General features: G+C 53.9%; 7 protein-coding genes across 7 annotated transcripts; 3 read left to right on the plus strand and 4 right to left on the minus strand.

Annotated features, from left to right (window-relative positions):
* Positions 1–543: 543 nt before the first annotated feature.
* Positions 544–2,010, plus strand: DACRYDRAFT_96806 (uncharacterized protein; the record flags this gene model as incomplete). The annotated part of the gene is made up of 3 exons (XM_040777405.1): positions 544–697; positions 743–1,810; positions 1,844–2,010. 3 exons carry the CDS (start codon positions 544–546, stop codon positions 2,008–2,010), a joined length of 1,389 nt encoding a protein of 462 aa, XP_040625167.1.
* A 1,842-nt stretch (positions 2,011–3,852) lies between these two features.
* Positions 3,853–4,496, minus strand: DACRYDRAFT_111242 (uncharacterized protein; the record flags this gene model as incomplete). The annotated part of the gene is made up of 5 exons (XM_040769198.1): positions 3,853–3,940; positions 3,999–4,078; positions 4,130–4,142; positions 4,195–4,319; positions 4,374–4,496. 5 exons carry the CDS (start codon positions 4,494–4,496, stop codon positions 3,853–3,855), a joined length of 429 nt encoding a protein of 142 aa, XP_040625168.1.
* A 752-nt stretch (positions 4,497–5,248) lies between these two features.
* Positions 5,249–7,368, minus strand: DACRYDRAFT_96807 (uncharacterized protein; the record flags this gene model as incomplete). The annotated part of the gene is made up of 4 exons (XM_040777406.1): positions 5,249–6,410; positions 6,458–6,798; positions 6,853–7,248; positions 7,323–7,368. 4 exons carry the CDS (start codon positions 7,366–7,368, stop codon positions 5,403–5,405), a joined length of 1,791 nt encoding a protein of 596 aa, XP_040625169.1. The 3' UTR covers positions 5,249–5,402.
* A 700-nt stretch (positions 7,369–8,068) lies between these two features.
* Positions 8,069–9,687, minus strand: DACRYDRAFT_24725 (uncharacterized protein). Its single transcript, XM_040773817.1, has 2 exons — positions 8,927–9,687; positions 8,069–8,881 (listed from the first exon to the last, which is right to left on the minus strand). The coding sequence occupies exons 1-2, from the start codon at positions 9,378–9,380 to the stop codon at positions 8,562–8,564; spliced, it is 774 nt and encodes a 257-aa protein (XP_040625170.1). The 5' UTR covers positions 9,381–9,687; the 3' UTR covers positions 8,069–8,561.
* A 345-nt stretch (positions 9,688–10,032) lies between these two features.
* Positions 10,033–12,690, minus strand: DACRYDRAFT_24726 (uncharacterized protein). The gene is made up of 2 exons (XM_040773818.1): positions 11,769–12,690; positions 10,033–11,718 (listed from the first exon to the last, which is right to left on the minus strand). The coding sequence occupies exons 1-2, from the start codon at positions 11,830–11,832 to the stop codon at positions 11,321–11,323; spliced, it is 462 nt and encodes a 153-aa protein (XP_040625171.1). The 5' UTR covers positions 11,833–12,690; the 3' UTR covers positions 10,033–11,320.
* Positions 12,691–13,483: 793 nt separating this feature from the next.
* DACRYDRAFT_118980 (uncharacterized protein) lies at positions 13,484–14,645 on the plus strand (the record flags this gene model as incomplete). Its single annotated transcript, XM_040770700.1, has 5 exons — positions 13,484–13,528; positions 13,580–13,806; positions 13,869–14,113; positions 14,179–14,202; positions 14,256–14,645. Exons 2-5 carry the CDS (start codon positions 13,794–13,796, stop codon positions 14,643–14,645), a joined length of 672 nt encoding a protein of 223 aa, XP_040625172.1. The 5' UTR covers positions 13,484–13,528; positions 13,580–13,793.
* A 2,854-nt stretch (positions 14,646–17,499) lies between these two features.
* Positions 17,500–20,436, plus strand: DACRYDRAFT_24727 (uncharacterized protein). The gene is made up of 5 exons (XM_040773819.1): positions 17,500–17,702; positions 17,800–17,876; positions 17,927–18,484; positions 18,604–18,961; positions 19,009–20,436. Exons 1-5 carry the CDS (start codon positions 17,527–17,529, stop codon positions 20,171–20,173), a joined length of 2,334 nt encoding a protein of 777 aa, XP_040625173.1. The 5' UTR covers positions 17,500–17,526; the 3' UTR covers positions 20,174–20,436.
* The last annotated feature ends 1,544 nt before the right edge of the window (positions 20,437–21,980 follow it).

A 21,980-nucleotide genomic window follows, 5' to 3' on the forward strand; every position in this document is an offset into this window, starting at 1 on the left:
GGGGGAAGGAAGCGTTAGTTACGTTCACAGGGGAGGGATGGAGGAGGACGCACCGGGTCCATTCCCCTGACCGGAGAAGTCGAGCTTGGAGAGCGTCATATAGTTCTGAATCTTCTTCTCCTGCTGTTGAGGATCCGGAGGCGCTGGCGCTGTCTGACATGGGCTAGACTGGGGTTGGGGAGTTGAGGGTTGAGGGTTGGGGGGATGGGATGGGATGGGATGGGATTGGGGATGATGGACTGGGTGAGCTTGGGTTGAGGGGTGGGAAGGTCGGGGCCGGAGAGGGAGGCGCTTCTCTCTTCTCTGTTCCTTTGTGTTTCTGTGAACGAGCACTGTTGTGAGCGAGTTGTGTACCACCAATGTGAGGATGTCACAAGTGATCAGTGCACAAAGGGCTCGATGTGAGACCCTGTTTACGGAGAGAAGATAATCCGATGTTATGTAATGTCACAGCCACTGAATGACGGGTAATGAATGTCCGGTGGAGTCAGATAGACGTCATTCGCACTTATTATTTTGCTGATTGTTGAAGTGATACCCTCTATGTCTACGATGTCTTCCCCTTCTCCTCTCAGTGAATCTCAACTAATCGCATCATTTCATTCATTTCTGAAAGGAGCGCTATCACAAGCACACGCAGAAAGGTTGTTATCAGATGACATGTTACAAAGCGCAGAAGCAGATTTGATGGTACAAGGTAGCGTACTCTCCTTGCACCCACTCCCCACCTCACCCCACGCAGGACCCGCCCTATGCCTATTCTTCGCCGCACTCCGTTCCTCTACTTCCCCACCATCAGTCACACTTCCCTCTTCTCCCCCTTCCCCCCCACTCCAACTCACACTCACAACCTGCCCTCCCCACTTCCTCCCCCTCTTCCAGCTCTGGTCATCCACAGTTCCCCACATACGCGCCCTCCCCCCCGGGTATCAACATGATCTCGCCCGCCTCATCTGCGACTTAGAACCCCTCACTTCCCCCGTCCGGGAATCACTCTCCCGGTTAGCAGCAGAATTGAGAGCAGTTGCGATCGAGATAAGTCAGAGGAGGACATTTCAGGAACGGTATAGGGGGGATTTGCAGGCTGTGCTGGATAGAGCTGGAGGGGGGAGGACGAGCTGGGAAGCACCGCCGGGGTATGTGCCTGCCCTGGAGGAGAAACCGTTGCCTCCCCCTCCCCCGCCCGTGGGGGTAGAACTGGGGGAGAAGCTCCAAGTACCGCTTTCGCCAGGGAGGCCAGCGTCCCCTGGCGCGGGGCCAGGGGCGAAACTTAATCCTCCTCCTTCTCCCAGGCGCCGCACGCCCTCTCGCAGCGGGAAACCAGGCCCTCTCCCTTCGCCCGACCCTATCCCAAGCACAAAGCTCCAAGTTCCCCCCTCACCACACACCCCCACCCGGCCCGCATCCCCCCTCTCATCCCCAACGACCCCCTCCCCCATCCTCGCCCTCATCCGTGAAACGCTCTACGCCGCCCTAGCGGACCAGTTCTCCCACATCCCCCAGCTGCACCAGCTGCTCACCTCCGACCCTGCCCAAGCATACTTCTCCAGCGTCTCACTCTCCATCCTCCAAGTCTGCCTCACGCGCATAACCCACGACGGCGAAGTGCTCGGAGTGCTCGATCGCCCGATAAGGGAAGAAGATGTCTCGAGAGAGTATAGGCCGTTCATGGCCCAGCTGGTGAGGATCGCACTGCGCGCTCAGATTTTGGGAGAGGAAGACGATGCCAGAGCGATCAGGTACGCTGCGCAAGATCGGGAGATCCCGATCCCGAGGCTGGAAAGACTGCGTACGCAGTTACTCCAGGGGAGTAGGGCGGCTGTAGCTGTACAGGGAGCTGGAGCTGGGGAGGGGGAGGGGGATGGGGATGGGGGGAGACCCCAAAGCCCGGGGGGGACAGTACTCGCCCTTGCGAATCGGATAAACGTGTTGGCGCTGACTTGGGTAGGGCTGGGCGCGTTTAGGGACAGGCAGGGGGAGGTGTTTGATGTTCTTAGGGGAGTTAGGTAGGCGCCTTTTGGGGGGAGGGGGGGGGAGGTAGGGTGGAGGTAGGGGATTGGATGGTGGGAACTTATTGGTCGAAGACTGGACTGGAGGGAATATGGAATATGGATGTATCATACTTGTACATAACTACATGTACGTGGGCATAACAGGAAATCAGACCTCGGACTCTTCCCGGGCTGCCGGAGCTGGAGTGGGGATGGAGCTGGGATGGAGATGCCAATGGAGATGGGAGGGCACTAAGCCAAGGGAAGATGGTATGCCGGCTACCTGACTCAGGAGGGATAGGCAGAGAGGCCCGGGGGGGTGGTGTCCTTGAGGGGATTAGGTAGCTCAGGCTGAAGGGGGATGAGGAATCGGGAGTTGGGAGTTGGAGGGGATAGGACGTGCAACATTTGGATGGGTGGGTGGTGGATTAATGTGGATCGGATGGACTGGAGTCCTTCGTGTGCGATCGGATTGGATTGGGTGGAACTGGTGCATGCAACGGACAGGAATGACAAAACAAGTCGTCAGATGCCTTCTTCAAGATGCTGTTTCAGCTCAGCTCTTTTGCACTGGCTTGGGGTCATCAGCACACTTGAACTGTCCCATTACTAGAGCCCAGGCTGTTGCACTCCGGTGTGGAAGCTGACATCTGGTGAGCCAAGTGCATCATGCAGAAGTACTGCTTGGCAAGTGAACAGCTCACAATTTTCGTGATTTCTTCACAAATGCCCTTGGCAGAAAGATATTCTCTTTTCGAAGTCTCCATTTACGATATGCTAAGCAGTATTCGGATTCTTCTGGCGTGAGGAGGAAACCCACGCCACGAGGACGGCGGAGAGTGGTGGTCGGTGGAGTAGGCGGAGGAGTTGAGGATCGAGGTTGTGGTTTTGCAAGCACGATTTTCTTCTTTACTTTGACGTAAAATGTCTCTGGAAGACGACTGCAGCGCATTTCGAGTCTTCGTATGAGCTTTCTGTGATTCTTGAGATAGAAATCCCTCCAGGACTCTACTGGTAATGTCTTGAGCTGGGAAATAATAGGGTAAGTCTAACACACCGAACCAGAAACTAAGAGAAGAATGCTCACTCGCTCTGCAATTTCAATAAGCACATCGTTTCGTTTCACTGAACGAGATTTTGCCAGGCGATAAACCACATACTCCACGGCGTAGTCCACTTCTTCTTTGGAGGGTTTGAGACGAGAACTTCTTTTATTAGGACCGACGGGAATTGGCAGGGGTGGCTCACCCGGCTCCAGACATCGTTGGAGCTCGCTGTCATCTGGCCTTGCAGCCTCGATCAATCTGTATTCCTCAAGCGGAAGCAGACAGTTCGTTTTCACTGAATCATGAACCCATTTGGGTGATACAGCTATCAAGTTGCGCTGTGTTGCTTGATGAAGTATCTCCTGACGGTCAGGAAGCGTGATGATACTATCGCAGTCACCGAGCAAAGCAATGCGTCCACCGTTTTCCTAAACCAGTTCAACTTGTTTCGATGGGTGATGTACAGCATGCTTACTTCAATAGTATTCACGAGACTCGCTCGTTCGGGCAAGCACGGATCAAGAAACAGACCAAGCGGGCCCATGGAAGGACTTTGGAATATGAGACGTGGACGTGCTCTTGGTGGCAAGGGATTCAATTCTTCTTCAGAGTCATGAGAAGTCATGCCTGTATTTTGTTGTTGTGGGAATGAACCACTGCTGGTTGGCAAAATAGTGTTGGTGATAGGAGGTGAACTGATAGATGTTAACCCTGCGCTTGCAGGTGCATTTGAGATGATAGAGGTACTGCTTCCAGGTTCGCAACTGTGTCAGGAAAGAATGATCAGAAAACAAGAGGTACATACTTGGGGTGGTTTATTGCCCCGGGCTCTTGATCCTTGCATTCCAGTCGACAACCTGCCCAATTGGTATCTTCCCATAGTAAGCATCGCTGGTCCCAACACTTTCTCACCCAACTGGCATCAAGAACCACTTTGTTCCTTGAATACATTTGTACATACTCCCGGGCGGCAGGTGTATGCCTGTCAACAAGGATGATATCGGCATCATGAATGAAGGGCTCGTAATCACCACCACCCTCCTGATGGAATGTACATAAGAAGATCATAAACCTGCAAAGAAAAGAACATACTCGGATGCGCATACTAACTGTACTCAGATAAGTTTGCAGCCGCTCGTCGACATCCCAGTACCCACACAGCGTCGAGGACTAGCTTCGTCCTTCCATACTTCTGGATATACCTGCGAGCAGCAATCGCTTGTCGGTCTACAAGTATGATATCGGCAGCGTCGATAGATGGTTCATAGTCTCCGCCTCCTTCCTGGAATTGGATCATATATGCGCATATATAGAGCGATGAAGAGAGAGGACATACCCTTATGCGCCTGCTGATGAGTCTCAAGTACTCATGTGGCAGGACGTCCGCATCGTCCACGTCCCAGTATATGCCCAGCGGCTTTGAGCACCGAACAAAAATAGCACCACGGCGTGAGCTCATGGTCGTAAAGGAAGAAAGACGCGTGACGTTTGGACATGTCTCGTGAGAAGCCTACTCGGCTACGAAACCATCCAAAAGCAATGGTCGGAAGTGCGGAGTTATTCCATTGGCCGCGTTTCCAGATCATGCGCGGGTTTGCTTCCTCGATATGAGTATATGAGAATGAACCATGCACAGTCCAGCTCGTCCGGCACTTGAACAAGTTTGTCCAACGAGAAATGTGTATATTCAACCTGAACCAGACTCGGAGGCCGCCGGTCATCTCCCATTATCTCAACTCAAGTCAAGCAGACTATAACAAGCTCTCCCAGGCTGAAGGGCAAAGAGAGGTCCGGGCATGCATCGCCCAGCTTGGAACAGTAACCCGTCGACGTAGTTGAAGACAGTTGAGACACCGGCAGTTTTTTCTATCCCCTTACTAGTCGACACATACTGGCACTCCAAACAGTCTAGGCAACTCATTCGTGTAGTCCATCCTGTGCCTTCGACTTCCGAGACAGATATAAATAGCGGTTCAGAACATGTGGGCGAGGGGTGCGAGATGAGTCAATTTGCCGACGAGGATGTGTATTGCTTCCGGCCGAACAAAAGCCGAACAAAGCCTCCAAACAAAGCACACCACCAATACCGTGACATTCCACCAACAGGTACAGCACTAATGCGCAAGTGGCAAGGTATCCAATGTTCCTACCGATGCTCGATCCATGTTCCCCACGATACGATCCGATGCACAGATACGGCTAGTTTGGGGTATCAGATTGCGTTACAGTATCCCTTCGAATTCAACTTTACACGCGTCCAGTTGTACACTTTCTTCCGTCCCGTGCTCTCCAGTAGTGACACTCCCTCCAGCAACCCTCCAACCAAACAAGGGGAGCAGCTGCCCTACGCGCAACGCGCAGACGCTCATTCCTCCTCCCCAGTACCAACATACATATTCCTCTTAAACTCGCCCCAGACCCCTTCTTCCCGTGCCAGTCTCCGCCCCAGTGCGAGGTAGGAAGGTATGGTGAGGTCCCTCAACTGGTAGGGCAAGAGCTGCCGGGTCCGAAGTCGTTCTCTCTGTTTCTCCTTTCTCCTTTCGGCTTTCTTCTTCTTGTGCTTCTTCTTAGACGCTTCGGGCTCAGAGGGGTCTTCTGCATCCGGTTCCGGGTCGGCAAGGGACTCAGGAGCTTCCAAGGACGGGCAGCGCATATGCCCCCCAAGCTCCCTAGGGATCATACGCATGGGTAACAAGCCCTTTTCAGCCCAAGTCCCATTCCCCCCACTCTCGTACGTCGCATACTCCAGCTCCCACACAGGGGCTTCGGATTCCCCAGCCTCCTCCACCCCAGGAAGGAAATACTGTGCGTAGCCCGTGGGTGTGAACGGACCGGGGGCGCGAGTGGCGGAAAGAGGGTGGGAATGACGCGGTTTGCCCCCGACACAGGTGGGGGAATTCTTCTTCTGCCCTTTGCACGGGTTGGGCTCTTTGGATTTCTTGCCTTGGGACTCAGACTCGGTATCATCGTCGAATTCGGTGTTGACGTCGAAGCTCTCCTCGGGGACGATAGGCGGCGGGGGATAGATCCCACTAACGTTATACGTATACACCCTCATTCCCGGGAAATACGTCGGCACCACACTAGCAGGGACGTTCACAACCGCATAATCCGCAAAGTCGACTTTCTCCTCTCTCGGGAGTGCTTTCAGCTCCCGCATGAGGTCCTCGTGGTCGTAGTCGTGCGCTCCTTGGATGGTGATTGGGAACTTTGCGGACTGGCGCGCGCCAGGCTTGGACTTGGACTTCTTGCTAGAGGCGGACTTGACGTCGTCGAGCGAGATCCAGAAATAATGGTCCATGTTCATGTGCCCGTAAAAGTGGCCCAGGATGATATCCTGGAACCGGAGTGCGAGCTCTCCGTATCTCCTATACTGCACAGGGTGAATTTCGCGCATACAAGGATGAAGCAAGGACTTACACAACCGGCATAGTAGTTCCTCGTGCTGGGGGGCACGTGACCAGTGAGGTACACCCTCCACCCGTCCCTCCTGAACCTCTCGAGCTCAGCTTCGAGCCACACCATCTGCTCTGTGCCAGGGTCGTCATCGTCCTCACACCCGTCTACAGCCTTGTTCGAGTCGTAGAAGAAGAGCGTGTTGAGCGACACAGCCGCGACCTTGTGCTCCGTCAGAAGGGGGGTGGAGAAGTACAGCCCGTGGGAGAGAGTAGAGAGGTTCGTCAGAGGGGAGAGGATAGGCGTCCACATCTTCGCGTACGCCCGGGTGGTACTGGACGGTCCGGGATACATGACGTTGTGCGCTATATATTCATTCTCCGGTCAGCTTCACGCATACACGCATACAGGTGACTCACGCCAAACGTCGTTATTCCCAATACTAGGGATAACAGGCACGCCCCTATCCCAAAACACCTCCTTCATCCTCGTAGCAAGGTACTGGTTACTCCCCTCGATCTCCTCCTCCGTCCTCGCCAGCTGAGGATCATTATCGTGCCTCGCACTATCCCCAGTCCAAACGACCCAATCCACCTCGTCCGCCCACTGTTCCGCAAAGTCCAGGGCGAGGTCTACGAGCCTTATGGGGGAATCACAGTCGCTTACTGGTGTTCCCCAGAAACCGGCGACGCGCGTCGACTTCTTCCCGAAATGGGTGTTGTGGCAGGCGCTCGAGGGGCGGGTGTAGGGTGTGTAGTGGGTGTCGGGGTGGATGTCTGTGAGGTGGAGAAAGCGGCCGTGGGGCTGTTTGGGTGCTGGAGCGGGGGAGGGGTCAGTAGGTGGGGGGAGGAAGGGGTGTTGGTCTCCCCGCCCTAGGAGGGGGAGTAACACCAAAGCCAGTGGGAGGAGGGGCATGCTGGGGTTCTAGTGGTCATGCGACACGAAGAGAGAGGGGATGGTCGTGTGGTGTATATATGCTGATGGTGTGATGAAGGAGTGATATATGCACAGGAAGGAGACACAGGAGACGGCGTGGGGTGATATTAGTTGATGGGGGTAATGTATGCCACCAAAGAGAGGGGAGATGAGAGGGAGAGGGGGAGGGGCACGCACGCCGCCTCCTGTGTCTAGTGAGCAGTGTGAGTGAGAGGAGTGAAAGTGTAATAACACAGCACGCACGCACGGTGCATAACCCTCTCCGCATGGCTGGGTGAGTTTAGTGCCATTCAACCTCCAGTGAGGTGGCTCATCCCTCGAACGTGCGACACAGGACCATACTGTGCACTTTTTTCACTCATGAAGGTCCCCTAAACGCGAGAGAGGGGCGCCTCTGCTGGGAGAAGTCGGAAGCCGCGAATGGAAGCCGGGAAGACGCACCGCCACTACCTGATGGTCGGATGCGCTCTTCACCGGGAGGGTTGTCCTCTCCGACCTGTGCGGTCATCAGTGTCATAAGCTATGATATCACTGCGCAGTGCAGGATAACAATAGACAACGGACGACGGCGATTGACGATGGATAACGGGTAACTGATAACAGTGGATGACATGACATGATGCTAGGGTACAATACAGTGAGAGGTATGCATAGTCCTCGCCTGTCACTCAGACAGGCACAAGGCAGTATCATATTGACATGACGCGTGACGACCACGGGGGAACTTGAGGGTGATGAAAGCTTGAATACAGTGAGTCACGCGAGCGAGAGTGACAGTCAGGAGTGAGGTTGCGGGTGGAGGGGTGACAATAGGTTCGACAACGATAATGACAGCCCCAACCCCAATCCCAATGGGATAATCAGGGTCGGGGATCGGGCAGGCGGAGAGGGGATCAGGCGAGCGGGGAGGGGTCGGACAGCCGGGAAACAGGGAGAGAAGACCGAAGCGGGGACTGAGCAGACGACGAGCAGAACCAGGATTAGAACCAGCAGAACCAGGGAAATAGACAGTAAGCGGGACCGAAGCCAGGGCAGGGTGTAGAAGGGGTAGGGCGCTCGAGAGGTAATCTCTTGCTAGGCTTCTGACTTCTGGCTTCCTTCCCGCTTTGGGTATCGGCGTTTCGTCCCGCCTCGGGAAGCGCCCGCACTGACCGGGCCCGAACGACGGGAGCGAGGGCAGGGTCGCCGCAACTCAAGCACTAGCGATCACCACTTCCCCTCCTCCGGCCTTCCCAGGAGCGGTACCGTCCTTCTCCTGCATGCGAGTCATCGTCATCCGCATCCTCGCTCTCCTTCCCATCGAGCTTGCCAAACCAGGCGTGCGCACCTCCTCACCCTCGCTGTCCCCCGAGACGCTCCCTTCGCTCCTCGACAGCGCTGGGGTGAGCTCCTTGTGTATCTCTAGGAGGGTGGACGTCCCGCTTGGAGTTAAGACCTGCGTGTGGAGAGAATGCATGGCTATGGCGCGAGCACGAGCGTAGCCGCCTTCCTCTATGCGGGTTTTTGCCTGGCCTGGGGACGGTCAGCACTAGCATAAATGAAACCAAAGAGACGCACTGATGAGACTGTGTATGACATCCCTTGCAAACCGGCCCAGGACATCACTCAGCTGCCTCCCATCGGTAGGGAAGATAAACAAGTCCTCAGCAAGGATATACCTCCTCACGGCCGCGTAAGCCGCGCTCTGGCCCATCTCCGTCGCGCCAATGAGCGGGTCATGCAGTATATGCTCGTAGATATGGTCGTGTGCCTGTGCTTCTGCCGATGAGGGAGGGTAGAAAGAGGCGAGCAGGGAGGCGCTTGGCGAGGGGGAGAGGAGGGGCATGCTAGCGGGCCGAGGGAGGGGGAGGATGAGGTGGAATGAGGGCGTGCGTTTGGTCGGTGCGGTTGTGGGGACTGGGACGGGCTCGGAGGGTGGGGAGGGGAGTGCAGGACAGTCGAGGACTGTGCTGGGGAATTGGGGAGGCGTGTCTGGCGGAGTGGGGAGAGGCTGTTGCTGGGAGGAGATCATCGTGGATTGAAGATGGGTGTGGTGGGGGATGGGCGTTGCGGGTTGAGGGGTGAGAGGTTGGGGATGAGCGTGTATGCGACTTTTGAGCTATAAATCCCTCTTTGTGCGAGATAGAAGTCTGTCCAATAAGGCAGCAGATGTTGGAAGTAAGAACAAGCACTGGCTGGGGCTGCGGGCGCAAAGCTGTTATTGGGAGCGTCTTCTGGTGGGTTACGGACGACAGAAGCCCGAGAATATTATGCAGGTTCTGGGCGTAGGAAGGATGGGATGAACGATGGAACGATGGATGGGGGAAGAAGCGTTGGGGGAAGAAGGCTGAAAGCTTGAGTACTTTTTTTCAGTTTCTTTTTGGGCGGAGAAGACGGCGGCGCGGGTGCGGGTACGGCGGAAGCGAGAGGAGAGACGCAAGAAGGCGAGTCACGTCTAGTCGAGTACTAGTCGCGGGAGAAAGCAGTTCGACAAGGTTTCTTATGTATCTTGGCTTAGCAGGGATGGTTAGTAATCGGATAAGAGGGAGGCAGGTGGGGATTTGGGAGAGAGAGGTCGGTGTGAAAGGGGGGGCTTAAATACTCTTATGCGGGAAGGGGAGACGAGGCCGCCGAACGTGCCAGCTCGTCGAGTCAGTCGAAACGGGGAATCGTAATATGATGAGCAGTCGCTGTGCCTAAGGAGGGCGATGTCTTGCGTCACCCCCGCTGCTGGACTGGTTGGTTAATCGAGTAATTTGGGGGATGGGATGGGTAATACTCATACCCGCCTCGGTGCACCAGAGACACCGAGAACGAGAACGGATATACACTTCCCGTCATTCTCCTTCTCACCCCTTGGCCTTGCCCCACACTGGTCGACATGCATATCTGTAATCCTACTGCACGCTGTGCGTTGACCGCCGTTCGCCCGTCTGACGCGTCGCGATTATCATGGTTCGCGCGCGCACGTTCGTTGCAGCGATACGCACCATGAACCACGCGCACAGCCAACCTTTCAAACTTTATTTCCCATTCCCATCGTCATCCTTATCTCCTATTCCATCCCACCAGCCGCCCATCCCTTACGCATGAATCGGCCTGACTCGAGTCGCCGCCCCCTTCACAACAAAAGACAGTACGGGTCAAAAACTTCCTCGCTTCCCCTCGCCTCGAACGATGATTGGTCACGCACGTGCCGAAGTCTCGCCCGTTGCTCCCGATCGAGATTAGCTCCCCTCCGCTCAGGGACGCGCGTGATTTTCTGCTCATCAGAAGCAGTGGCAGTGCTCTAACCGGCGGTGTCTCCGGTAACTTTTTTTGTGCCTTCAAGTTGGTGGCGACTTCTCTTCGCAGAAAGTGTGCAGCTTCGAATGCTCGTAGGATAATCATTGGTGAAAATATTGCTTCATATCTCCTCTTGCCGTACTTGGCAACATCTTCTACCAAAGAAAGTGGGCGCGCCCTCGGAGGACGAGGAAATCCGCGTTTTCTGCCAGTCCCGCCACATTCCCAACAATCGGGAACAGGAAATCGAATCGTCCTTAAGATCCCCCCTCGGAAACCCAGTGTCTTCTGACTCCTGAGCCCGCGGGCAGGTCGGGGTCCAGCAGGGGGCCAAGACCACCGAGGCGGATCGGGATTCGGCCTGCTTCCCGAGTGGTGGCCCGTCTTCTTCTGGATGCTGGGGATAGGGTGCCGAGATGGTGGAGTTGATCGTTGTTAATCCTTGGTTGTTGATGGGGGCTTTGCAGGGGGCGTCGGCGATTTCTGCGGCATGGTACAAGGCAGAGAGCGACGGACGCGGTTCCCGCAAACATCTATTCCTGGAACCGATCAAAGCCTCCAAGCCTCGCAGAAGCCCCAGGCCTGCTTCGCGTCATACGTCGCCAAGAGGAACTGATTCTTGCATCGTATGCTGCATATACTTTCGATGCTGACATTAGAGATCGGCTCCAACGGGTCATCAGTCGCCTAATTGATAGCAAGTCTTGGTCGCACGACCAGCACACGCAACGTTGCCTCTGGGCGTTCAACTCGCTTGTTGGGCCTGTTGGCCAAGCCATCCCAACATCCCACATAACCACCGTGTGCTTGGCGCGACAATAATAGCACGCTGATTTCCATTCCCATTGTTGCCAAGTCCTCAGATCCAAGGCGGAGGATAAGCCCCTTCGATCGGAAGTTGGACGTTTTCTGGAACCGCGCGCGGAAAAATACGTATCGTGCCTTGGCGGTCCAGATGTGCAAGTCGTCGTTCTGCTGCAGACTATTTCCTCGGACAGTGGGCGGTGAACTAGCGCGGTTACGAGATGTTGACCATTTGTTGACGTGAGATACAGATCGTTGGGTGATGTCAGGCTTCAGGATGCCTATAGTACGCGTGGTCAGCATGGACTTGGCAAAGAAGATCGGTACCTACGATATCCTTGGCGCTGTGTTGTAGAGCCAGTGTAGTTGGGTGCGAAGGACTGCACACTCGGCATCTCATCCTCGACATCATCCTTTCTAATACAGAAGATCGGACCGTCGGACCGCTCTGCATCTGTCGCTCAATGCCATCTCGAAATTGTAAAGTCGAACGAGCCGGACCGCATACAAGAGCAGCTTCGTCGAAATCCTCCTACGAACGAGTCCGGTTACGAGATGCCGAACTCTCGCTGAGACGATATCCTCAGTTGAGGGCTAGCAGCGTTCTTTCCAGAGTGGTCATTGGGTAAGAGCTTGAGCATTGGCGAGCTGCGATTCGACAGTGGACGCTTAAGATAGCAGGCCCATATGCATATAATGATGTTTGTAGCTCTACGTGCATGCTAGATGGCGAAATTCTACGTCGCCTTCTTTTCAGATCGGGGCATATCTCGTAGTTCGACGGTGTACGAGTTCGCAATAAAGGATGTACATGTACGAGTTGTACGACTGAGCATCCCGATCCTTCAATTCGCTCCGTGTGTCTTCATTCAGCCGGAGGCAATCCAGGAATCTTTTGGAACGAAGTGTACTCTACACCTCCCAATGAGGCGTCAGGAGTAAGTCCGCTGGAGGGGGAGTTGACTGTAGTGGCCCGAGCCTAGCTAGTAGTAGTTCTGACGTCTAATAGTGGCCGAATCGAAGATAGATTCAAAGGAGAGAGCGGTCCGAAGGTTGCTTCGAGGGTTCGATGTGCCTTCCTAAACCCCAGGCAAGAGCGCAGCCAATGCCTGTCTAAGGCGCAAGCAGTCCGACGGGAATCCGAAAAGGAGGAGTGGCTGAGAGGACTCGAAAGGCTAATAACGAGTGTTGCTGTTCACAGTTCGAGAATTCGAATTGATAATCGGAATGAGAGAAGCAGAGGATAAAGTAAAGATTGACTGTATAGTAGAGGAGTAGTATTAGGTGTAATGGAAGTAATGGGAAGAGAGCTGAAAGAGCGTCCCTATCTGAAGTACTTGAATATTAATATCCTCCTATACATGTTCGGAGTGGTTCGGACTTTCGGACTAACTACCTAATCTATTCCTAATCTATATTACCTAAGGCTATGTATAGGGTCCAATCTTCCTTCCAATAGTCCGTTCCGGCCGAGTTCGGCATGTCGTTCGAAGAGTCGTTCGAATGTCAGATCCGAACTCGAAATTCGAATGTGCAGCACAGAAGACGTGAAAGAGAACATTCATTAGCTCGTTCTGCACCGTCAACCGGCTCTCAGATAATGCAGGAACTGGGGCACAGCTGTCGATTGTTGTGATCAAACTGGTTGTGCCACAGATGGAGGGCTTGCAAGACCTTGTCGAACTTCAATCGGATCAATGTCTATCGTAAAAAGTCTCCTGCTGGTGACCTCACCCTGTTATCTGTGCTTGAGCACTTGCAACTTCTAGCCGGAATTCAGCACCGAAGACAAAGGATTCTGGGCGTTATGTGAGGCACACGGATGCTGTGGAAACAAAGAGACGACGTGATGGCTCCGTATATCCGCTCATCACTACATAAAATTTTCCGTGGTTTTGTCCCCGAGCATAAACACTGGCACCCCCGTCGCATTCGACTACTGGCTCAACAACACAAACGACTCGTATGCTGGTTGCGAGTATGCATATGTGAGACGGTTCTATCTTTGTTAGAGACTCGAAACCCCTGGGCGTCTACTGGGATCCTGAGCTGCCGCCAAACTACCGGAAAATTATCAGCAGGCGCGTAAGAGTACGTCCTATCTTTTTGTCGTTTCTTGTATGTCTATTTATGGCGTGGAAGGAGGGCGGTGGAGACTGCGAACCTGCGATCACGGATGCCGAGATCATCCTTGTTGATATGGAGACGCCTGCTGCACGCGAGTATGCCGAGAAGTACGGCAAGACGAGGGTAGTTTTGGACGCTGGATGGGTGAAAAAGTGTTGGGATCAGAACCGTTTACTGTGGGAACACGATAATTGGGCAGGGTATCGACTGGAACCCAGAGATCAAAGCCATGGGACACGACGGTACGTGTTATCTCGTCCCACCCGACTTTGCGTTATAATCAACATGGCGAACTCTTGTACAGATCTTCTACCTTGTCCCGTGAAGCGGACACAGCGGTATCTTCCCCTGGAACGGCGCATGAGCAAGTTAATTGGTTTCAATCCCATTCTGCTCCGCAGAAGGAGCAGCAGCGGCAGGTTGATCAGGTTAAGCAAGGGGGAAGTCCACTTCCAGCTCCAGCCGCCTCTAGATTTGGACGAACCACCACTTCCAACTCGTATGGCTCTTGGCGGAGGTGTTTCCGGTTCGAAGTACTCTGAAGAAGAAGTGAAATACCTCCTGGACTACATTGGTTTTCGGCTCACAAATGCCCTTCTGTCCAAAGATTACAGGTGCTTAGTGAAATTGCGAACCGGGTAAGCCAGGATCACGCAACGTCTAATTCCCTGACTCACTGTACCCTCACCAGCTGCGGACGCATACGTTAAGTGGCTGGTCCACGTACTATCGCAGACATCACAAGGAGCTCATACCAATACTTGAGGGTCGCTATGGCCGTCTTCCTGATTCGTTCTATATTGCCGATGTCAGCTCATCGACCAAGATCCAACGTCCTACAATTCCAAAACGTCGTCGAACTGATCTACCAGTGCCATGTGATGACACTCCCGTCCAATATCGTGCCGGAGGTGTAGCTCTCGCACATGAGGAAGCCGACTATGGCCCCAACCATGTCGCGTGGAGACCCCATGATGATCCACAGGTGGCAGATCAGGGTCGGTGCCCAAAGAAATCCTTACCAGTGAATCACTTTTCCATGCACACCGCTTTCGCATTGATCATTGACTTTGCCCTCTAACAGACGGGGGCCAGTACTGAAGATGCCGAAATGTCAGCGACGAAGAGAGATGACCGGTGCATTACTAAAGTTCTACTTCATCGCCAATTTATCCCGGCACCAGGCAAAAGGCGCCGCGAACTTTCCCCAAGCCCGGACACAACAGAGAGTGATGATGAGGACTCCCCTACAAATGACTCGGATAGTACTTTCTCTGTCCCGTCGCGTTGTGAGGAGCGAGATTCCGACGAGTAATCGGCCGAAAGGGCATGGAACTGTAGGAATGATGACCAGTTTCCAAGTACACTTTGATTAGTTCTACACCATACAAGTCATACCATTGCTGAATCACAATTTCACCTGTTTAAGGCAACCGGAGCCTCTACTATCGAGCTACAGTTATGGAAGTGGAATATCAGTTGGCGAGAGGCGAATCTTTCCCACACGGAAGGTGCCAAGGGCGGTTGGGCGTCAAGTGCATTGCCTGTCTCTGGAACTTCCGGAAAACTCGCTCCAGACTTGTCCAGTGGTGAGGGATGACGCAGCCGAGATGACAACAAGAAGGCGGAGGAGAAGAGGTAAAGGCAACGCGAACGACTCCGCTCTAGTCATCTGTTGCGTGGTGGATTCGATGATCTTTCCCTGCCTACTGTCGTAGGGAGGGACACTGATACATAGGTGGAATGAAAGATTGGAGTTTAAACCTCGGGCGGAGATGTATGTTGACAAACGCGGTACTTCAGAAAGGATTAAGCAATTTCGGCCCGGATGATCGAAACATACATGCCTTGGGAGAGGAACCAAAGTTCTCCTCGTGCGTTGGACTCAAAGGGCAGGAATCTCGCTTTGCTGCTGACAGTCTATTGTTGACTGGTGGAGGTGGCCATCTTGACTCGTGACCAGTGTGATGACAGATACGTCCTCACGACAGAAATGGCTGCTCCTTTTTCGTTGGAAAGTGTACCCAGAATTGCCTCGGAAGACTACAACAAAACACGGTAGACACCAGACCACAGAGGGATATCGGTTGCGTAGGATGCGTACAGTGTCCCGTTTAAAAGCTGCCAACATATGATATGTCAGTGGCACACAAATGCCTTGTGGTCAATCCAGCATCTTGTAACATCCAGAATAAGGAGTCAAGCGGGGGAATTTTAAAATTCCGTCTGAGCGAAGGGGGTCTCCGTTGGATCGCGTAGAGTGACTAAGCACAGAGCAGAGCTACTGACACGTAACCCAGTCCTCGTTCCATAAAGAAGATTCTAAGCACCACAAGCTCTCCAACCAGGTTCAGAAGGGGAATCGGCGTCAAGGTCCAGGCTGGAAGCATAAGGTACAGATCGAGGAACGATATAGGCCGAGAAATCAAGACGCCGAGAGCCATGGCCGACAGAAGTCAACGTCATAACAGGAAGCAGATAACAGGGTGCGAAGTTATTGTGAAGTATTGCAGACCATGACGTGCATCTAACAATCACGGGGATCATGTGCACGAGCAAACTCTATGATCGACCAGCAATGTCGGACCTTTTATGCCGTTACGGGTCCGTTGAGATACCTCTTTAGCGGCCGAGAAGACAACGCAACATATATGGTCGATGTCGGCGTCTTGTTGATGTTCCACCTTCGCAACCAGGATGCCAGAGCATTACGAAAGGGGATGTTGGACCGGGAAATCGCGGAGATCGGTTGCTCCCCCCGCACCCCGATTTCCAGGGGTGGGAACTGAACAAGAAGCAGCGAAGCCTAGGTTTACGGTCCCGGAGTGGAGACCGAGATGTGCATTACCCTTTCTTCCATTCATGCACATCAAATATGCTGCAAACATTGGAGTTAAGGTACGCGACATAGCGCGTTAGTAGCAGGGGCAGGGGCGCAGGCACAAGGGACGCGTAGGTCACGCACCTCGACGCGATTCACTCTTCCACGTCGCCCGCGGCGTTCCGTGGCTGCTTCTCTGCCTCCGAATGTACTGTTCCTGACGACGGAGGCAGGTTCTCACCGTCGCCCAGTCTTGAATGTTGACGATACAGTATCTATGGGTCCAATAACCCAAGATCCAACCCCGCCATTGGCTTATAATAGGAAAGCCGGCTGTATTTGAGTTACGTTTGGTACTCAGTCGTTGCATGCCATTGCTATGGGGAAATTAGATATAGGCTTTGATTTGGGATCCAGGGTAGCAGGGGTTTTACCGACTTTCGTCATTGGTGACTTCGTGCCTCACATAGGGAATGTTAATGATTGATTATGGATAATGCTGGTGTTAAAGATCGTCGTGGTCGAACGAACGAGTCTCGCATCACTGTGTTGCCACCTAAAAACTTGGGCTGTGCTTTGTGCGGTAGCAAGGGCGTCGGTTGAGACTCTCCGGTGTCCCTGCTTCTTTTGGTGCGCGTTTGAATACGTCGACTGACCTCGCGTGAGCGGATTTTTGCCTCGTGCCCGCCTAGTCCCTGCTACAGGAGCCGCGATGCCCTTCAATCCGTGGACAAGACAAATAGGAAAAGGTTATATTACTGAATGAGGTAAAAGAAGAATGAAAAGTGAAGAGGAGAGAGGAACAACCCTTTCTGCATATGCCCCATGCCGACCGTGACAAAAAGAAGCAAGCGCGCACTTCCCTTGCTCCCTGTCTGCACTGCTACATCACTCCTTCCTTCCTTTTCCTCTCCTTCTCACTTCTTCCCTCCTCACATCATTCAACCGGCTCCGCCGTTTAAAAAGTCCGGCCTTCACTTTTCCACCCTGGACAGCACACGTCGACGCTCCCCTCCTCTTCTTACCCCGCCTTCCTCCACGTCGTCGTGCGACTCCCTCACCCGCCCATCATCATACTCCTTATACCCTACCATCGCATTACTACCCCTAACGAGTTACGATCAAGTGCATGGCAACAAGGATGTCTATGGCTTCGGCAAGCATGAGCAGCGCAGTGGGAAAGAAGATCGGGGGTCAGAACTGCTTCCTGGGGCTTGAGTGGGCCGTCGAGGGTGTCAGAGCAGTCGTCGTCGACGAACACCTCGACATCGTCGTCACGGAGGAGGTTCGTTTTGAAAACGAGCTGCCTGAGTATGGGTGCGTCCTTTTGCTTTTGGTCCACAGGTGACTGTTACTCATGACTGTGGTCCGTTTCTTCCGCTGCTTTTCTCTGAAACGCTCTCCGAATATGCAGGACTCGAGGGGGAGTACTAGTGTCACATAATACGTACGCACTTAACGTGCCCGTGGAAATGTACATAAAAGCGCTTGGTACGTATTCCATTCGTAATTGTCCTCGTTGCCAGCTGACGACGCGTCAGACTTGCTTCTCACGAAGCTCACCCAGCTGTCGCTACCGCAACGCATTCGTTCAATATCTGGTTCAGCGCCTTCGCTGTTGCTCCCGACCACCTCCTTTCCACCCTCTGTGACACTCCCGGCCCCGTCACAGCCTCTGCATAACGCGCTGAACTCGCTTCTTTCATTCCCACACACTCCTCTGCCGCATCCCCTTACATCACCTGCGCATATCCCTGCACTTCTCGCTTCTCTGCTTCCCTCTCTGCCGTCCCAGACGAGCGCACTCACTACTCTTCCATCCCTTCTCGTCTCGCTTTTCTGCGGCTCCTACACTCTTCCATCCGCCTCTGAACTGGCAGCAACAGGTGGTAAACTATGGGATAAGGAAAAATGCGAGTGGGACGAACAAGGTCTTCGCGAACTGCTGCGGCTCGGTTTGGGTGGAAGCGACGACCTCGGCGACGCTCCGGCAAGAGTGAAGGAGATGATGCCGCGATGCAGCTTGCCTGGGTTGCGAGAGGCGGAGGAGGTCGGACGGATTGCACCATATTTTGTGACACGCTATGGATTCTCGCCAGGTAAGCCGGCTCTATCGGCTTTCGTGGTGCGGGCGATGCTTTTCCTCATTACAACGGGAACGCTCCCCATATGCAGGCGAAAGGGTTCAGGGTTCAGAGGGCTGACGATTGATCCATAGATACCACCGTGCATGCTTTCCAACCCCCGCATATAGCCTTCTATCTGTCGCAGGCGCCGTCTTCAACTACGGGGGTTATGGCGCTGGGCACGCCTGATGTGCTTCTCGTACCCTTAACGTCGATTCCACCTCCACAGCCGGTGGCAAGATCTGCCATGCCCTCCTCCATCAACCGGGTATGGGAGAGAGAAGACGCCAGCGTCGTTCCGCATCCTGCAGGCTTAGGCGAGGGATATATCGGCGTGGTAGTCAGCTCGTATGGAGAGGAAGCGCGCCAACAAGCCATGGGCAAGTACACAAAGACGTGGACTGCTTTCGATCGCCTTGTTGCGGTTGTTCCTCCAGGAGGGTCGATTGGGTGTGTAGTTTTGCCGTGCCCATGTGCATGATCTCACACATGTGCAGGTTGGACAACAAGCTCTTCTGCTTCTGGGGACCTCAAGGCCAGTTCCGATTTCGTTTTGGCAAGACGGCGGAGTTTGAAGACTCCCGTGTCATCCCCCGATGTCTGCTGGAATCGCAGATGCTCCATCTTCGCGTCCGTCTGTCACGTCTCCTCGCACCGATTTCCCAATCGCCAAAGCCGTTGTTCCCGTCCTCGGTGCCTTTCGACGTGTACGACCCGATCCCCCTGCCAAGGCGGATGATCATCAACGGAACAACCGCGAATTACCCCGCAATGGCCCAGCTCATCAGCGACATATTCCACTCCATAATCTTCGTGTCCAGCCCCACCACTGCTCCGGGTCAACCTGCATTCCCGTTCCCCGACGACATGCCAAAGCCTGAGCTCAGCCGTTCTGCCCTGGGATCTGCGTATCTTGCTCGCTACGCCTGGCGCAGGTTGATGCGGCTAGAGGAAACTGCTCGATATGCCACATATGGGGACGAAGTCCGCGCGTTGCTCAAGCGCAAAGCCGAGAGTATCTTGTTCCGTGAACGTGAAAGAGAATGGGAGCGTGCTCGGGACAAAGAACGTGAAGGCCTTGTTGCGAAGGGCGTCCTTAAGAAGCCTGGAAGTAGTTTCTATTCCCACCCCGGCAGCAGGTTGAGTACTACCATGCTTGCAACTGTCGACACCGTTGAAGAGGTCGATGAAACCGAGGAGGATGACTTGAGTACCGAGCCTTCCCCACCCATGACAAGCTACCAGCAACCACCATCCGCTTTCGGCCGGTCTTCATCATTGCTGATGACACCAAAAACCTCGCCAGAGCTGGCAGAACCCATCACGCGTACACGCACTCTCACCGGTGGCTCAAACACCTCAATTGGCTCGTATGCTTCGCTCGCTTCTACACCCTCCGCCATATCTCACACCTCCAGCCCTGCCAGTTTGGCCTCCCTCACTACTCCAGGACTTATGCCACCTTTCGGCGAATCGCCCTCCGCCTCAGGATCCCCTGCCGCCATGCCAGAAGTCGTCGGTCTTCAAACCGATGAAGCTGATGTCCTGCTTGGCCTACGCAAGCTCGCGGATTCTGACATCGACGCGTTCATGGGGTACGCGGCGATTGTACCCGAATTCCTTCGTCTCGAACGGATGCTCGCGATGGGCACTGTCATTTGAACATATTGTTCAATGCTTCACTTTTTATCAACACGTTTCCCCTGATGCCAATTCAGCTTCTGCACGCAGATATCCGATTTTCTTCATCCGCACATGATGACACCTCACGTCCTGTCCGAAATCCCAGTCATTCTTCGATATCCTTTCAATGCTGTCCCGATCAATTTGCTTTCTTTTAAACCCCGCCCGCTTTCGCGCCTCAGTTCTATTCAAGTCTGCCCATTTTTCTATATGCTTTACCTTATTCCCCAGAGCACATACGACCCGAAGACCAAGAGCACCACGAACATTACAAGAAGGAAGATAAGTAGATATACACATATCCCGCATGCCCCTTTGTTTGGCCCGTTTCGTGATGTGCCCGCGGCGTACAACTGCTGATACGGGTTGGTGTGGGTGATCGACACGCGGGGCGCAACGAATGGGCGGGTGCATGTAATTTATGTTAGTCAGAATTGATCAATTGTCAGTCCTCATTGTTGAATCGTTGAAAAGACAACCTACACTTGTGAGCCTCAAATGCACCAATATCGACTGCAATAGACTGGTGGGACCCCCCTTCCTGCTCGCCCGCCCGCCCTAAACACACACACGCACAATACACCGATAGCGCCTCTAAACATGATCCGCCCGAAGAACGTGCGCCCAGCCAGCCCCACTCCAAGGCACGACGATATTCTTGTATACAGGCAAACCCTCACCATACAATAAAGCTTTATGCTTCTCTTGCTGCAAGTCTAAACGGGAACCCCTCGGCGCCGATGATTGCCTTTCCGATTCTGGAGCTGTTGATCTTGATGCGCCATTTTCGCCCACGCCCCTCAATGCGTCATACCAATAGCATGGCTGCTCTAGTGACAGGACTCGATGAGTAGAAGGCTGGAAGATGCGAAGTCAAGGTGAATGCTTTCCGTAAGCATATGTCCGAGAAGCAACGGGCACGTCGGACCCTGCCGATGAGAACCACACTCGGGCCGAGCGCCCGGCACTTGTTCGGCCGACGCCGTAAAAGTCGACAGCCCGCCGTCATTGCGACGGTCATCTGAACATCATGCCTGCAGGCTCGGGCGTGATGTGCACGGACTGGGCCAATGTGAGGGATACGGAAATGCACGAGAACAAGGGATAACAACGTATTTAGACCACTCGGGGGACCGGTGTGTTCATATACCATCTATCTGGTTTCTTCATCCAGTCTTATCGCCGGACAGAGGGTCAGATGATGTTGTGATATGTAGCTCACCGTAGATCGGGAGCGCGAGGTTGGCGCATTGCAAGGTGCAGGGTGATCCGGGCACGATGCAGAGTAGCGTGTACTGGTTAGATTCTACCGACCGCACGGTGAAAGATGCCGAGGTCCGGTGGTCGTGAGAAGACGTGTGACTGGCGAGGTTCTTACGGCAAATCCGTTTCCCAGGAAGCAAAGAAAATACAATAACACCAAAGAATTTGATGTTCGCTCCGAGGGCCGATTACACCTTGTCGTGTACTAACGCCCCATTGTGTCCCATTGTAATGCTGGTGACCCAACGGAACGAGAAGGATATTCGATGCTGGGAATCGGCCTTCGTGCTTCCGTTCCCGAATGAGTGCCGATGGATTAGGATAAGAAGGGGTGGTGCGTGAAGTTGGCGAACCCTCACCGGGGTTACCTTGTGAGACCGATCTGCACGATTTGGATGAATAGTTCTGCATTGCTGGTAAGGTGGGGTGACGGTATGAGCATCTTTGGTCGTTCCTAAACAGTTGAAATTTTCGGAGCCACCGTCACAAATTCATTTCATTGTCGGGGGGGGGGGGGGGGGGG

This window comes from Dacryopinax primogenitus (genome assembly GCF_000292625.1).
Source record: "Dacryopinax primogenitus strain DJM-731 SS1 chromosome Unknown DACRYscaffold_20, whole genome shotgun sequence".
Lineage (NCBI taxonomy): Eukaryota > Fungi > Basidiomycota > Dacrymycetes > Dacrymycetales > Dacrymycetaceae > Dacryopinax > Dacryopinax primogenitus.